At 41.4% G+C, this 17,052-nt stretch overlaps 1 protein-coding gene and 1 long non-coding RNA gene across 8 annotated transcripts in view; one reads left to right on the forward strand and one right to left on the reverse strand.

Moving 5' to 3' along the window:
• The window catches only part of cadps2 (Ca++-dependent secretion activator 2), a 280,025-nt gene that overhangs the window by 238,989 nt on the left and 23,984 nt on the right, over positions 1 to 17,052 (reverse strand). For all 7 annotated transcript variants that reach the window (XM_081607676.1, XM_081607675.1, XM_081607679.1 and 4 more), the window contains exons 4-5: positions 16,799 to 16,879; positions 16,376 to 16,609 (exon numbers count right to left, since the gene is read on the reverse strand). In XM_081607676.1, coding sequence (XP_081463802.1) covers positions 16,376 to 16,609; positions 16,799 to 16,879 — 315 coding nt within the window. The remainder of the gene's footprint in view (positions 1 to 16,375; positions 16,610 to 16,798; positions 16,880 to 17,052) is intronic.
• Positions 1 to 17,052, forward strand: part of LOC145551906 (uncharacterized) — a 133,509-nt gene that overhangs the window by 106,430 nt on the left and 10,027 nt on the right. Inside the window, exon 2 of the long non-coding RNA XR_014087776.1 lies at positions 6,728 to 6,833. This is a non-coding gene — a long non-coding RNA (uncharacterized LOC145551906). The remainder of the gene's footprint in view (positions 1 to 6,727; positions 6,834 to 17,052) is intronic.

Raw genomic sequence — 17,052 nt, forward strand, 5'->3', positions numbered from 1 at the left:
TCACTATTGTAGATGTTTTAATTTTTATGCTTGTTTCTGTATTTATCATCAAGATAATTTCCCAGAGAACAAAAAAGTCACGGGAATAGAAATTATTTTCACAGGCATCTACGAAAAATGCAATGAACATTCAAGTTAAATCTGTAGGCCTAACAGCAGCCAAAGTGGAAAAAATATTCTTGCTCTTTTCCATTTTCTAGTTGTTAAATATTCCACAAAATGACCAGATAAAAGATGTTCAACATGCCAGTTTAAACTTTGAACTATTTGCAACATTAAAACATGGATAGAACTGTAACTACATTAATCATAGCTCTTCTTCTCTTCAGTGTTTGTCAGTTTCTGGTGGTGCAGCTCTGTGCTGCCTTCAGGAGAATGGGACATCAGAGTATCATCCATAAAACTTCACCCACATGGCATTTATTGTTCAAACCAGAGCTTTCAGTGGAAAAACTAAAGTTCCAGGTCCTTTTAATGCCATACAAATATGAGACAGAAACATGGATTATATCTTTATATAGACCTGTCTATTGATTATAGATTAATAGTTTTACTGGACAGAAATTACAAAGAACAAATCTGGTTCTTAATCAAATCCTAATGAGTCAAATTGAAAGTGTCATGGAGTCATCAGCCTCATGACATTAACACTGACATGAAAAATAATATTGAAGAAATAAATATATCAAATCTAATTAAAAACATAAATAAGTGATCAGTTCTTTACTGTTATGGTCTGTAAGATATATTTATTCTCAGTACTAGATGTGGTCTCAACAAACCCATGACATTATACTGTGTTTATTCTTGCCATACAGTCTCTGTATTAATTATTGCTCTAAAGGTCTTGCCATACCAGTTTATTCCTCTGTATTTACTTTAGTTTCTTAGTTTATTCTTGCATTTTGTTCTTCATTCATTTCCATTTAGTTTCCTTTGATTAGTATTATCCTCTCTTGGTTTATTGCTATGTCCACTTTAGTTTCTTTCCTGTTGCTACAGTTATTTTATCATTTACTGACGCTCACTATCAATAATCTTCACTCATCACCTGCTGCGCCGCCTAATCGTCATGTGTTTCACATCATGTGTTGATTTTTCACTGTTCCGCGTCGGATTCTCTGATTTTATGCCATAATTCACATCTAGTTCGTCCCTCCATTTTATGTCCCGTTTCTCCTGTTTCAGAGTTTTGCGCAATGTGCGCGTCGTTTTTTTTTTAAGCCCCTAAGGTGCAGGGCGGTCGGGAAGCGTATCGATGGGGAAAAGGCAGACTGACATAAACCTTTTGAAACAACAGAAACAATTTCTACATTCTGATTATTGAAATGTAAAAGTGCTGTGTTGTTCTATCACCCCGTTTCATAGTGGACCACTTACAGCACCGTGTTAACGCTATAAAATGAAGGCTCTCTATCGTGGTATCAGCCATGGAGGGATTTCTTTATTTAAATGGGTTCATTTTTCAGAGGGATACAGTGAGGGTATCGTGATTTTAGCTACCAGTAGCAGGAGAACGGAGCTGCGCCAAGAAGCTAACAGAAGCTACAAACACTGAATAGAAGAAGAGCTGCCATCGATACAGTTGCAGCCAAGCATGATTTAATGTTACACAATACAGTTTTACCAAGTTGCTCAAAGTCTAAACTGGTATTGTTGTGCATTTAAGTTGTAAAGTTTACCTTTGACCAAACGCCCCCCAAAGGCATCCCAGCGCCACCCTGTAGTGTTATGCCGAGTCAAGGATGTCACCGATATTGAGTTTGAACGTCTTTAATGTTGAACATAATCCCAACACATTCTCGGGTTGCTGAACAGTGTGTCGGCTCCAACGTCTCTACTGTATACGTCACTTCCTTGTTCTACTCCAACGTAACCTTACACATAAAATAGTTCCATTACATTACATCACCCTTTCTTTGAGGCTTTTAAGACAAAGTAACAGATTAAAAGTGGGTTTTCTTTTTTATTATTATTATTATTATTAGCCTTAGCTGAAGTAAAATATTTAACTCAAGCCCAACAGGACATTATCAGAATAAACCTCACAATCATGCCCATAAATGCATCAAAATAGCTGAATAACCTCTTCAGTTGGTGTAATCAGTGTATCTTTTAGGTAATTTAACAACCCTGCCACTAGAAGTTGTACGAATTGGAGTCCCAGGTAAGCTAAGAATAACCAGGTCTGAAGAGTCACTCCCTGGTTCCACAGGTGAAGAAGATGGATGTAGCTCATTTTCACTCTGAACCTGTGGCAGTCCATCTGTTGCAGGAGTAGGTGGATAACTGGGGATGGGTCTCAGGTGTCGGCAGTTCCTCCTCAAGACTCCTGACTCGGTCTGGACAAGGTATGATCAAGGTGAATCACACTTTTGTAGAACAGTAGCTGGTTCTGTCCATCCCTTTTTATTGTCCAGTTTCTCTGAAACACTGTGTCCTGGTTGGAGTTCTGGTAGTGGTTTGGCACTATGTCTGTTGTTGTAGTTCCGCATATAGTTTTCTTTTGTTTTCACATCAGTTGATCTGATGAGCTGTAGATCCGGCCATGCAGGCTGCAACTTTGTTTCCAACATCGGTATTGTGGTTCTGATCTGTCTACCTAGCATAAGTTGGGCTGGGCTCACACCAATTGCTTGAATAGGAGTTGATCTATAAGTCATCAGGGCCAAAAACGGATCAGTCTGTCTCAGAATCCTTTTAGCCGTCTGGACAGCCCTCTCGGCCTCACCGTTTGCCTGTGGGTAGTGAGGACTTGTGGTAATGTGCTTAATGTCATAGTCCTTCACAAACTGTTCAAAGATTCTCCCTGAGAATTGGGCACCATTGTTGGTAACCAGTTCATTTGGACAACCCCATCTTGCACAAATGTTTTTCAGGTTAGCAACTGTGGTCTCACTTGACATGTTTTTGAGGTGGGCTAACTCAATATAACGAGAGAAGTAGTCGACTACAACCAAGTAGTTCTGTTTGTTAAGCTCTCAAATGTCTGCGGCTATCCTCTCCCATGGTCGACTAGGCAGTGTGGTAGTAAGCAATGGTTCTCTCCGCTGAGTGGGTTTTGACTCTTGGCAGTGTGCACAAGCAGTAACCATCTGTCTTATCTCACTGCTTAATCCTGGCCACCAAACACTACATTTGGCTCTTTCTCTGCATTTCACAATGCCTTGATGTCCATCGTGAATGCGCTGCAGAATATCAGACCTTAGCTGTTGTGGTATAACAATTCTGTCATACAGAAGCAGGCCTTTTGACATGGTAATAGAATGTCTGTTAGCATAATATGGCTTCACCCCTTCCGGCACTTTATTTGAGTTTTTTGGCCAACCTGCCTGCAAAAAGGTTTGCACTGTTTGAAGGGTCACATCCTGCTGTGTGTGTTGTTTGATTAAATCCAGCTTGGTAGGAGGTGTTGGGTTGTGTTGCATCTTCATATGCTTCCATTTCCTCCAGCAGTTCTGCCATTTCATGAGATGTGGACGCCTGTGGGTGGCGTGAAAGGGTATCTGCTACTAAAAGTTCTTTCCCTGGCACATACACAGCTGTGGGGTTGTACCGCATCATTCTCAGCAAAAGTCTGGCACTGAATGAAGATCTTTGCTGTTTATGAGGGGGGTATCAGTGGTTTGTGGTCGCTCTGTAAGGTGAAAGAGTTAAGTCCATAAAGGTATCTGCTGAATTTCTCACATGCCCAGACTGCTGCAAGACATTCCTTTTCAATTTGTGCATATCGTTGCTCTGCATCGGTGAGTGTTCTGGAGCAAAAACTCACTGGTTTCAACTGTCCATTATGGTCTTGAAGTAAAACCCACCCTAAACCATAACTGCTAGCATCTGCACTGATAACAGTCGGTTTGGTTACGTCATAGAATGTGAGTACTGGTGACTATGTGACAAGTTCTTTCACTTTAATGAATGCTTCTTCTTGAGCGGTGTCCCAAGTCCAAGTCACATCACTTTTAAGCAGATCATTGAGAGGTTTTGTGACCTCAGAAAGATTTGGTAGGTATCTGCCCAAGTAGTGAATCATTCCAAGAATCCTCCTCAGATCGGAAACATTCTTTGGTGGTTCAAGTTCTGTGATTGCGTTGACATTGGCTTTATCTGGCCTTATGCCATGTTCATCAATACAGTGTCCAAGATAATGGAGTTGTTTTTGACGTAGGAGGCATTTCTCATGGTTTAACCTCAACCCTGCTTCCTTAAGTGTGTCCAGTGTTTTTTGTAGTCTTGCTTCATGTTGCTCTGGAGGCTCTGGAGTGTCTGCATAAATGAGTATGTCGCCCATGTAGGTTGCTACTCCTTCTTGTCCTTCCAAGAGTTTTGTCATCTCACGCTGAAAGATTTCAGGAGCACTGGTAATACCAAATGGTAGCCTGTTGAAGTAGTATCTACCAAATGGGGTTGTAAAGGTTGTTAATTTTTGCGCTCTCTGGATCAAGTGGTATTTGCCAAAATCCGCTTGCAGCATCTAACAGTGAAAACACTTTGGCACCTGCCAGTTTAGGCAAGATGTCATCCACCGTTGGTAAGACATACTTTTCCCTTTTGACTGCTTTATTTAGCTCTTTCAAATCAACGCAGATTCTAATTTGTTCTTTGTTTTTCTTTGGCATGGGCACCATTGGAGCACACCACTCTGTTGGGTCTGTGATTGGTTGAATCACTCCACAGTTTACCATACGATTCAGTTCTTTCTTCACTTTTGGTAACATGGGAACTGACACTCTCCTTGCTGTTGTCACACTATAGGGAGCTGCACCCTCTCTTAGAGTGATCTTAACAGGTTTGATTTTCAGCTTTCCTATTTCATCAGGACAGGATTCACTGATTTGTGCTGGAGCTCTTATTTCCTCCATGCGTTTTATCAGGCCCATGGCAACTGCAACATTGCGACTCAGGAGGTGGCTGCATTGGGGTCCTTTAATCACATTGACTTTAAATCTGAATCTTTTGCCTTTCCTCATTGTAGTGGCTATAGAATATAACCCGTACAATTCAGTTTGCCTCCAGGGCTATCTAGTTTGTTTGTTGGTTTTCTTAGTTTTGGCAAGCTTTTCAAATGTCTCTGATGGTATAACACTCGCATCAGCCCGAGTCAATTTTGAAGACGATGTGAGAACCTTGTATTGGCAGGTTTACAGTTCAAGCTTTTGAAGAATCTTCCACGTCTATGACTCCTCCCAGAAAGTATGTTGCATTTCTTTCAATGTTCCTTTTAGGTGTAGTAACTTCACTGACCACACGGGAGCGACAAACGGCCGCAAAATGACCTAGCTTTTTACAGCTTCTGCACTCGGCATTCCTAGCTGGACATTTATCATTCTTTGCATGTACTCGACCACATCTTGTGCACTTGCGACCTTTATTAACATTTTGATAGTGTTTTGGTTTGACTCCTCCTGTGTTCTGTGCTTTGTTTGCATGGCTTTCGCTGTGTATCAGCCTCTCTCGGTGTTGTTGGCGCTTGTAAGCCACTTCACTCAGGTTAGCACAAGCATTAGCTCCTTGCTCGCTTACGTGCTGTTTTACTTGCTCTGACTGTCTCACGAGCTCCACCGCTTTACTGAGGGTTAAGTCAGGCATCATTTGCAGCTTCTCAGACATTTCTTTGTCAAGTATTCCTATGACCAATCTGTCTTGGATATTTTCTTCTTTAGCGCGGCCAAAATCACAGGTGTCTGCCAACTCATGGAGAGTTCTTATGTATTCCTCCCCGGTCTCCCCCGACCTTTGAGCGCGCTGATGAAAACGAGCTCTTTCGTGTATTGTGTTCACTTTGGGGACGAAGTAGTTGTCTAGTTTGTTTAAAACCATCTCATACTCCTCTTCGTCTTCCCCTTCTTCGAATGTGAACGTCTTTAACACTTGTTCCGCTTCCTTCCCGAGAGAATAAAGCAACGTACAGACCTGGACCTCGCCGTCTTCTAGGTTTAGCTTTGTGGCTACCCGGTAGCGCTGAAATCGCTGCCGCCATTCAGGCCACTGCTCCGGCCGTGAAAAATCAAAGGCTTCTGGAGGTTGGAACTTTGCCATCTTCCGACGTCTTCTGACACCATGTAGTGTTATGCCGAGTCAAGGATGTCACCGATATTGCGTTTGAACGTCTTTAATGTTGAACATAACACCAACACATTCTCGGGTTGCTGAACAGTGTGTTGTCGGCTCCAACGTCTCTACTGTATACGTCACTTCCTTGTTCTACTCCAACGTAACCTTACACATAAATTAGTTCCATTACATTACACCCCCTTTTGTAAAAATGTCCTCCAGCGCCCCCTGCCGTCCTCTGAACGCCCTCTGGGGGGCGGTACCGCCCACGTTGAGAACCGCTAATCTAGACAGATAGGTATTATGTTATGACTATGTTGTCTTTGGTTGGGTGAACAAACTCCTGTCTAAGATCAGTAGCTAAAAGTGATCAGTAGCACACAGCTAGTGGATGTTCAGTGTATTATAGGGCTGAAAAGATTCGAGTGATTCCAGTACCTTGATTATTAAAATTTCTCGAGGAAAATATATCTGCCTCGAAGCCTCATTAAATTATGTTTTATTATTTAGCGCACCGTGTTCCGGACGGGTTATTATTTGCGTTGCGCAGCGTTCTCATTTCCGCCTGAGTTGTTGATGAAAGCTAAGTGTTAGCAGCATAACGGTTCGGCCTCGGAGGATTTTACTAATTCATGATAACCTCTGATTTTTTGTTGTTTTTCATGGGACCAATAAGCATCTTCAAAATGACGGGAGCAATGCCTGGAGTACGGCAGCCTTTCTCCTCCAGAGCTGCTGGTTCAGAGCGAACGGCGGGGAGCACAGCAGGATCATTTGTACAGGTGAGTGGATAGACTGAACATGCGTAGCCTTACTGACTAATCGGAAAATACATTTCATATCATCCCGGTCGCAACAATGGGTAGCTTAGCGCATCATGACGTTACATTCCTGGTAAATGTGTTTCTGCGTGTGACAAATGAAGGTGTCAAATCCTTTCGCTAAAATAAACACAAAAGCTATAAATGTCTGGGCCAGGTGAGAGTTCATCTAATTAAAATAATTGAACGTGAATACATAAACGAAAACCTGGAGTATAGATATTTTTATAAGCAAACCTGCCTCTTTATTATTACATGGAATATAATTTTAGATTTTTGTATAACTTTTCTTCAGTTTAACTTAGAATGTGAGCTATTATTGTTTCAAGTTAATTTTCTAAACTACAGAAAGTTATTGTTAGGGAAGCTCAAATGTGAAAAAATTGGACTGATGTTGATATGCAATACTGCTGTTATGCTAGATTTACTAATGTTCTATTTTCTCTTTTTTGTTATCCGATTACTCAATTAATCATAAAATAATAATCAATAGATTATTCGATAACTAAAATATTCATTTACAATAGCCCTAGAGCACTACAGAGTAGAAAGCTGAGGTCTTTGTTTCTCCATACATCCAGTGGATGGCGCAGGTTGCTACATTCAATAGTAGCCACACACGCACACCCGCTAGAAGGAAACAAATGCACCGAGCACAACACTTTTATTAAATTGGCGGAGGTTGCCAGGCGACTGTGCCAAAAGGTTGTGCCAAAAGCAAGCAGAAAATGTTTTGTAAATGAGCAGAGAGTTCAAGGCGCGGCAGTTCAGCAGCGAGAGCAGAATCAGTGTCTTTCCCACCACTAGCCCGTTGACTTAAATTATATTTTGGATTTCTCAGCTTTCTGACCGTCATGCTATTACAGGTGAGTGTTTGTATTTGTGCGCTGCTTTACCTGCTGTCTGGCCGCCAGGGCTTAAAGAGCTCCGGCCGGAGGCTGGATTTCCGGCTTTTCAAGCAAAGCGAGCATTGGACCAAACGGCCTGCCTCCATTAAACTGTAGATATTAGACAAAGATGTCTGCCAATCAGAATTCTAGCTCTCGTGTTCTTGACCAATGACTGTAAAACGGTTTGTAGAAAAGAAGCGCGTGCGTTCGGTTCGGCGATTAAATCAAATGCAATATGAAAGAAGATGGAGTTTGTCTCACCCGGTAAAGAAACACGTTTACTTGAGAAAGGAATTAAAAGCAAGTGGCTCTGGGCATAAGTAGAGGAAAGGGGACAGGAAGTCGGCGGAAATTTTTACAAAAGGGGGAGTGGGGGCGCTGGGATTCCTTTGGGGGGCGTTTGGTCGAAGGTAAACTTTACACCTTACAATCACAACAATACCAGTTTAGACTTTGAGCAACTTGCTAAAACTGTATTTCGTAACATTAAATCATGCTTGGCTGCAACTGTATCGATGGCAGCATCACCACATCAGGTCAGCGTTAGACCGACTGATGACGTGATTCACTTTGTCTGGTGTCTGATTTTCAAATATTTTGTTTTATTGAGGATTTTTGTACATATGTTTTGGCAGTTATGTGATCATGTCAAAGCAGAAAATTATATTAAAAAGAGTTTTATTGTCCGTCTGGATGCTGCCCGCTTCCATGGAAGGACAACAGACAATCGCTCTTATAAACATGTAATTGCTAAAATCACGATACCCTCACTTTGTATCCCTCTGAAAAATGAACCCATTTAAGTAAATAAATCCCTCCATGGGTGATACCTCGATAGAGAGCGTTCATTTTATAGCATTAACACGGAGCTGTAAGTGGTCCGGTATGAAAAAAGAAAAAAAAAAGACGCGCACATTGGGCAAAACTCTACAACGGGAGAAGTGGGACATAAAACGGAGCGACGAACAAGATGTGAATTATGGCATAAAAACAGAGAATCTGACGCTGAACAGTGAAAAATCAACACATGATGTGAAACATGACGATTAGGCGGCGCAGCAGGTGATGAGTGAAGATTACTGATGGTCAATAAATGATAAAATAACTGTAGCAACAGGAAAGAAACTAAAGTGGACATAGCAATAAACCAAGAGATGATAATACTAATCAAAGGAAACTAAATGGAAATGAATGAAGAACAAAATTCAAGAATAAACTAAGAAACTAAAGTAAATACAAAGGAATAAACTGGTATGGCAAGACCTTTAGAGCAATAATTAATACAGAGACTGTATGGCAAGAATAAACACAGTATAATGTCATGGGTTTGTTGAGACCACATCTAGTACTGAGAATAAATATATCTTACAGACCATAACAGTAAAGAACTGATCACTTATTTATGTTTTTAATTAGATTTGATATATTTATTTCTTCAATATTATTTTTCATGTCAGTGTTAATGTCATGAGGCTGATGACTCCATGACACTTTCAATTTGACTCATTAGGATTTGATTAAGAACCAGATTTGTTCTTTGTAATTTCTGTCCAGTAAAACTATTAATCTATAATCAATAGACAGGTCTATATAAAGATATAATCCATGTTTCTGTCTCATATTTGTATGGCATTAAAAGGACCTGGAACTTTAGTTTTTCCACTGAAAGCTCTGGTTTGAACAATAAATGCCATGTGGGTGAAGTTTTATGGATGATACTCTGATGTCCCATTCTCCTGAAGGCAGCACAGAGCTGCACCACCAGAAACTGACAGAAACACTGAAGAGAAGAAGAGCTATGATTAATGTAGTTACAGTTCTATCCATGTTTTAATGTTGCAAATAGTTCAAAGTTTAAACTGGCATGTTGAACATCTTTTATCTGGTCATTTTGTGGAATATTTAACAACTAGAAAATGGAAAAGAGCAAGAATATTTTTTCCACTCTGATTGGCTGCTGTTAGGCCTACAGATTTAACTTGAATGTTCATTGCATTTTTCGTAGATGCCTGTGAAAATAATTTCTATTCCCGTGACTTTTTTGTTCTCTGGGAAATTATCTTGATGATAAATACAGAAACAAGCATAAAAATTAAAACATCTACAATAGTGATAGTAATATTAATAATAAAATAATAGTCAGTGCAAAGTAGCCTACAAATTCTTTGGTGGGGGGCAGTGAGGGACTTGGATAAAGGCTGGGGGGGCGCTGGCCCAAAAAAGGTTGAGAAACACTGATTTAGTTGATAATGTTGCATGTTCTAAATTACTTGCAAAAACATTGAAAGGATTGTTATTTAATGTTTAGGGATTTTTGCCTGTAAGGCAAACCTTTAGGGCACAGACATGTTACATTTCGTTTTGAGTTGAAATGTACTAAAGTCTTATTTGAGTGTTTAGCTTGTTAATTGTATTGTTAGAAGCAATTGTTTGCACTATTCAAAGACAGTTTTTATTAAACTGTGGCAATAGCAACGGTATAGTTAATTTCTATCATCACTATAAGTTTCAGGCTCAGGATATTTTTTACTTTAAGCCCTGCTGGCCGCTCTGGGCATCCATTTTTCCTGCATTGAGCCTCGATGTAGCCAAACTCCATCAAGTGCTTGTTTTTTAAATGCCACATTAGATTTGTTGTGTTGATGCATTTTGACGTCCTTCACCCCCCAGGTAATTTTCTGCCGCATCACGCAAACGTCCCCACTTACTCTTAGATTGTTATAGTTCCAGCCAAGAGGATTTGTTGTCGTGTGCTTGTGCAGTGTTAAGGAGAGAGGAGATAGGCTGCGATGTGAGATAAATGTGATCAGTTTTGGTGATCGGCAACACTAGACAGTGATTGGCAGTATATATATGTAGCTGGGGGCATATTGTCCCCCCGAATGTGTGCTGCGCCCTCTTCCTCTTGTCCATATATGGAAGACGCTGTGACAGAGCGCAGCTGGCTTGTTAGGGACAGGTAATCGGCATTTACATTTAAAAGCAGGTAGATCGTTGAGGAGATCAGATGCAGGCTGATGACTCGTGCAGAGATATGTTTAATATTGATCGTGAAATGAGTTTAGAATTTATTTCTGATTCCGCCACTGATTGTTGTAGGAAACGTACTTTAGAGAGTGATGTCAAGGACGCTGTTTACTGGTTCCACTTTAGAGAAGTTAAGGGCCGTTTCTTATGATTATCTGGCTGCTTAATGTTCTTCTCTAACTTGATTTCCTTTGGGTGTAGGTTGGCCTGCTACTGTTTCAGTTTTTGATTTGTTTCAATTTCATTTTTGTTTGAGTTTACTTATTTTTTAGATGGTTATTGGTGATTAAAAGAACTTTTCTCTTTTTTTTTGTTTAGGTAAAGGGAGTTTTTACTGTAGCCCTCTGGCTTGTTTTAAACTGGGACCTATGCCGTTTTATTTAGATTGAGACTAGAGATCCCAGGGCCACCATAGACTCCCATTTTTAGTGTGGTCACGTGGTATAATAAAATAAATTACTATTTTTTTCTCATGAAAAATTTGTGAATTCAATAAACTGTAATCTGCCGCAGTGCCTCTGTCCATTTTTACAAACTTATCTGTATGATCTGGTAAAAACAGGATCTAAAGCTGTACCCAAGGTCACTGGTATATATATATATATATATATATATATATGTATACACATGCGGTGAGGTTCATTGTTGGTGAGGCACTGACTTACTATTTATATAGACACCATCCATGTTATTGGACATATGGAAATTTTGCGCAGGCATACAACGCTGGGGGGCAAAAAGACTAATATTTTACATGTCATCTATAGCCGCGTTAACTCAGTGAAACTTAAAAATGTAGGTATAAATTTCGTGCTATGATCCACAGCAAAGTGATCTGCATTCGCCAAGCAACGCAGTCTCGTTGCCATAGCAACTGACAACAATGCCACTTTATGTTTTAGGATTTAACACCAAAAAACATTCAAGAATTTTGCACACAGAACAAAACATTTAGTTTGTTGTTGTAGTACGTTTTAGGCTTAATGTTTTATTAATAAATAATTGCTGTGGTAGATTAGCTACCGCTTCTACTTTACTGAATTATTTAAACATTAACTGTAGCCCACAAAACGCACATTTAATTAAAAAACTAAACAAAAACATCTTATTGCTGTATTACCTTTATGTATCAATGAAATCCATACACCACTAATTCTGCACAGAAATATCTGTTCATCCAAAGCCAAGTCTATCTTCAGCATGTCTTTTCTACTCCGTTTGAGAATCATCAAACTGTCTCGAGGCAAAACTTTCAGCTCCGGTGTTGGTCTTCCTTTAGTTATCATCTCCTGCTTCAATTGAAAATCCACTTTAGAAAACTGGTTAAGTGTAGAAATGTAGTCTTTCATGTTGACGTCGGAAGAGAGAAGAAAACAAATACACTGCTCAAAAAAATAAAGGGAACACTTAAACAACACAATATAACTCCAAGTAAATCAAACTTCTGTGAAATCAAACTGTCCACTTAGGAAGCAACACTGATTGACAATCAGTTTCCCCTGCTGTTGTGCAAATGGAATAGACAACAGATGGAAATTATTGGCAATTAGCAAGACACACTCAATAAAGGAGTGGTTCTGCATGTGGGGACCACAGACCACTTCTCAGTACCTATGCTGTCTGGCTGATGTTTTGGTCAGTTTTGAATGTTGGTGGTGCTTTCACACTCGTGGTAGCATGAGACGGACTCTACAACCCACACAAGTGGCTCAGGTAGTGCAGCTCATCCAGGATGGCACATCAATGTGAGCTGTGGCAAGAAGGTTTGCTGTGTCTGTCAGCGTAGTGTCCAGAGGCTGGAGGCGCTACCAGGAGACAGGCCAGTACACCAGGAGACGTGGAGGAGGCCGTAGGAGGGCAACAACCCAGCAGCAGGACCGCTACCTCCGCCTTTGTGCAAGAAGGAACAGGAGGAGCACTGCCAGAGCCCTGCAAAATGACCTCCAGCAGGCCACAAATGTGCATAGAAACAGACTCCATGAGGATGGTATGAGGGCCCGACGTCCACAGATGGGGGTTGTGCTCACAGCCCAACACCGTGCAGGACGCTTGGCATTTGCCAGAGAACACCAGGATTGGCAAATTCGCCACTGGCGCCTTGTGCTCTTCACAGATGAAAGCAGGTTCACACTGAGCACATGTGACAGACGTGACAGAGTCTGGAGACGCCGTGGAGAGCGGTCTGCTGCCTGCAACATCCTTCAGCATGACCGGTTTGGCAGTGCGTCAGTAATGGTGTGGGGTGGCATTTCTTTGGAGGGCCGCACAGCCCTCCATGTGCTCACCATTAGGTACCGAGATGAGATCCTCAGACCCCTTGTGAGACCATATGCTGGTGCGGTTGACCCTGGGTTCCTCCTAATGCAGGACAATGCTAGACCTCATGTGGCTGGAGTGTGTCAGCAGTTACTGCAAGATGAAGGCATTGAAGCTATGGACTGGCCCGACCATTCCCCAGACCTGAATCCGATTGAGCACATCTGGGACATCATGTCTCGCTCCATCCACCAACATCACGTTGCACCACAGACTGTCCAGGAGTTGGCGGATGCTTTAGTCCAGGTCTGGGAGGAGATCCCTGAGGAGACCATCCGCCACCTCATCAGGAGCATGTCCAGGAGTTGTAGGGAGGTCATACAGGCACGTGGAGGCCACACACAATACTGAGCCTCATTTTGACTTGTTTTAAGGACATTACATTAAAGTTGGATCTGCCTGTAGTGTGTTTTTTTTTCACTTTAATTTTGTGTGTGGCTCCAAATCCAGGTTAATAAATTTGATTTCCATTGATGATTTTTGTGTGATTTTGTTGTCAGCACATTCAACTTTGTACAGAACAAAGTATTCAATGAGAATATTTCATTCATTCAGATCTAGGATGTGTTATTTGAGTGTTCCCTTTATTTTGTTGAGCAGTGTATATCGCTGTACTTATTTACTGTATGGCTAGCTCCATGGCTCCAAGCTAAATAAAAAATAGATACTTTATAGTACATGAAAATAGGTCACTGTGTCTTACTCTGCAGTTGTGCAGTCACAATATCTGGGAACATGAGCGCCCCCAGTGGTAAGGCAAGCCTGCCTCACCTCGAGTCTATTCTCTGCCGTTTCTGATCGCTCCTCCGCACACAAGTTAATGACAAAAAACACTGTACATTACATACATAAGCGAAATTATGGAAAATCAGTCCATATATTAAACGTTTCTTAGCCATTTTATTGCCGGCGTACAGACTGGACGAACATGTTGTCATATAATGGCAGCCAGTGCAGTTAGCGAGAGGTTGCGCAATCCCAGGTGAGGCTCAGCTGCTGCTGCCTCACCTGCTTCGCTTCTGAGCATTTGAATGGGAAAATGTGGAAAAAAAGCGATTTTGAAGAAAAACTAATCAGAATTGGTTAAGCTAAATAAAAAATAGATACTTTATAGTACATGAAAATAGCAATATAAATGATTTTATATATTATTTTTCCATGATGACCTGCCTCCCATCACTGATACATATACATACCGTATTTTCCGCACTATAAGGCGCATAGAATAGACGCTTCAGTTTGGGTTGCCAATTTGTTCCGTACTATTTTTTACACATCCACATTTGTAAAGAAGTAGTCCCCTAGTACTTTATATAATGGGCTGTCCCAGTCATTGTTTCACTCACGGTGTTGGTGTTGCGATATTGTGTCCAACTGCTTTCTGGGTAACACAGATCAACCGACACGCTGCCGCCGCAGTCTCTGTCTCTCTTCCCCCTCTCCATACCCCCTGGCTTTAAATGTATTATCAAACTTTATTAACAAACCAGCGTTCTGACAACTATCATCTTCTTCTACGCGGAAAATGAAGTCAGCGGCTGCTTACCGTAGCTGCTAGAGCTGTTGTGGCTCAATATTGGTCCATATGAAAGGCACACCGGATTATAAGATGCATGTGTCAGCTTTTGAGGAAATTGAAGGTTTTTAGGTGCGCCTTATAGTGTGGAAAATACGATATATATATATACACACACACACATATATATCTATATCTCCCCCCACTCAAAGGACTCTTTGACTGTCTTTAAATCCCAGCTCAACGCTCTGCTGTTCAAACAGGCATTTGCGATCTTTTTTTTGGGGGGGATTTTTTTTCCTTTAAAATTTCCATCCATCCATCCATTTTCTTCCGCTTATCCGGGGTCGGGTCGCGGGGGCAGCAGCTTCAAAAGGGAGGCCCAGACTTCCCTCTCCCCAGCCACTTCTTCCATCTCCTCCAGGAATCCCAAGGCGTTCTCAGGCCAGCAGAGAGACATAGTCCCTCCAGCGTGTCCTGGGTCTTCCCCGAGGCCTCCTCCCGGTGGGACGTGCCCGGAACACCTCACCAGGGAGGCGTCCAGGAGGCATCCTGACCAGATGCCCGAGCCTCAACTGGCTCCTCTTGACGTGGAGGAGCAGCGGCTCTACTCTGAGTCCCTCCCTGATGACCGAGCTTCTCACCCTATCTCTAAGGGAGAGCCCAGCCACCCTGCGGAGGAAACCCATTTCGGCCGCTTGTACCCGTGATCTCGTTCTTTCGGTCATGACCCAAAGCTCATGACCAAAGATGAGGATGGGAACGTAGATCGACCGGTAAATCGAGAGCTTCGCTTTTTGGCTCAGGTCTCTCTTCACCACGACGGACCGGTACAGCGCCCGCTTCACGGCAGACGCTGCCCCAATCCGCCTGTCGATCTTTCGCTCCCTTCTTCCCTCATTCGTGAACAAGATCTTTAAAATTTATTATTTTTATTTTTGTGAGGTGGCCTTATGTGCCCTGAAAGCACCTTTTAAATTAAATATATAATTATTATTATAAATACTTATACCTCTACAAACAAGGACTTTGCCATGGTTATTGCTTCACGTGGTGGCAGACTTCCGGGTATTTATACTAATTTAAATATATATTTGTGGGTGGCGACAGGGCAGACCAGCAGCTGCGCTCTGTTTAAATTGTGATGCATAAAGGAAGGTGCGCAGCCACATGCGTGCGCATGGCTTTATACATCTGTGCGCCACACTTTTCTAAATTTGTCCAAGTTTTAGTGTGAAAACTGAGCACGAAGCGCCCGGTGAGCTACCTCCATCTCTATTTAGACTTAAATAAGTAGATTAACACATCTTAATATGGTGTATTCTGGTTTAGTTTTATGTGTGCTATATGTATTGTAGGATATTAAAAATACGCCACAGAAGCCTGAGACTGACCTGATCCTCAACCTTTTCATTTTGACCTGATCCGGTTCAAACTTGGATTTGGGTCGAACTCGGCCTTTAAATCTGACATATAGGAAACATCCACTACATGCATGGAGCTTGTTAGTTGCTGCTAACAGGTGACATTTTTTTGTTCCTTCTGCAAAAGACAGGCTTGACTGTGATTGTTGGAACAGAAGCTGGCATTTTATACATGTACAAGAAAATGCATCTTGGCAGAGCTAAAATGTATTTCACATTATTAAAATGTGAAACCATGCCCTTTTCCTTCTACTTGTTTTTCTGAAAATAAAATAAATAAATAAAATGCATATTAGTTTATGGTTGCAAGTATCTACATACTTAACCAACCTCCAGGTTAAAGGTCAGCACAACATCAGATTTGGACAGTACATCTCCTTCATCCCCTATATCCAAGAAGGAGTTGTTCATAGAGGAGCGCTTGAGCTTCTGTTTCAAGTCTGGACCTCCTTTGGACACGGGCAGACTCTCCAAGTTTGCCATCAGCAAGTTGACAGAAGAACGCAACTCTTCAATGTACAAAGCCTCCATGTCAGTAGAGACAAACTTTGGGTTTGTCCTTTCCTACAGTAGGTACAGAGAAAAGTTACCTTTAACTTTCTTAATTGACATATAAAAAACACCTGCAAACACTAAACTTTTCAAACTATTAGTAAAGTATTTATGAGCAGCCAATATCAAATGTGTGGCTCATTTTAAACACATATTGTGCTATAAATTGCTCGACACAATCCCAAAGAAATCAGATCTCACCCTAGCAATCTTCTCAGCCAGCTGTAGCCTCCCGTCCAGCTCTCTGCGGATCTGAGCAGCTTGTTCATCCACATTGTCAAGCTGTAGAAAACACAAACCAAAATGAAACAGGAAAAAAAAGAGCACTGTCTAAAAGATGAAAAACATCCATGTTTTGAAGCAAATTTAAAAATAGTTTCTTGTTTGGACATGTGGAAGCTCTGCTGTAACATCTTAAAATATAATTCTTGTTTTACTCGTCGCTGCCTGTCTTT

This window comes from Poecilia reticulata, chromosome 6 (assembly GCF_904066995.2).
Source record: "Poecilia reticulata chromosome 6, P_reticulata-male-v2, whole genome shotgun sequence".
Lineage (NCBI taxonomy): Eukaryota > Metazoa > Chordata > Actinopteri > Cyprinodontiformes > Poeciliidae > Poecilia > Poecilia reticulata.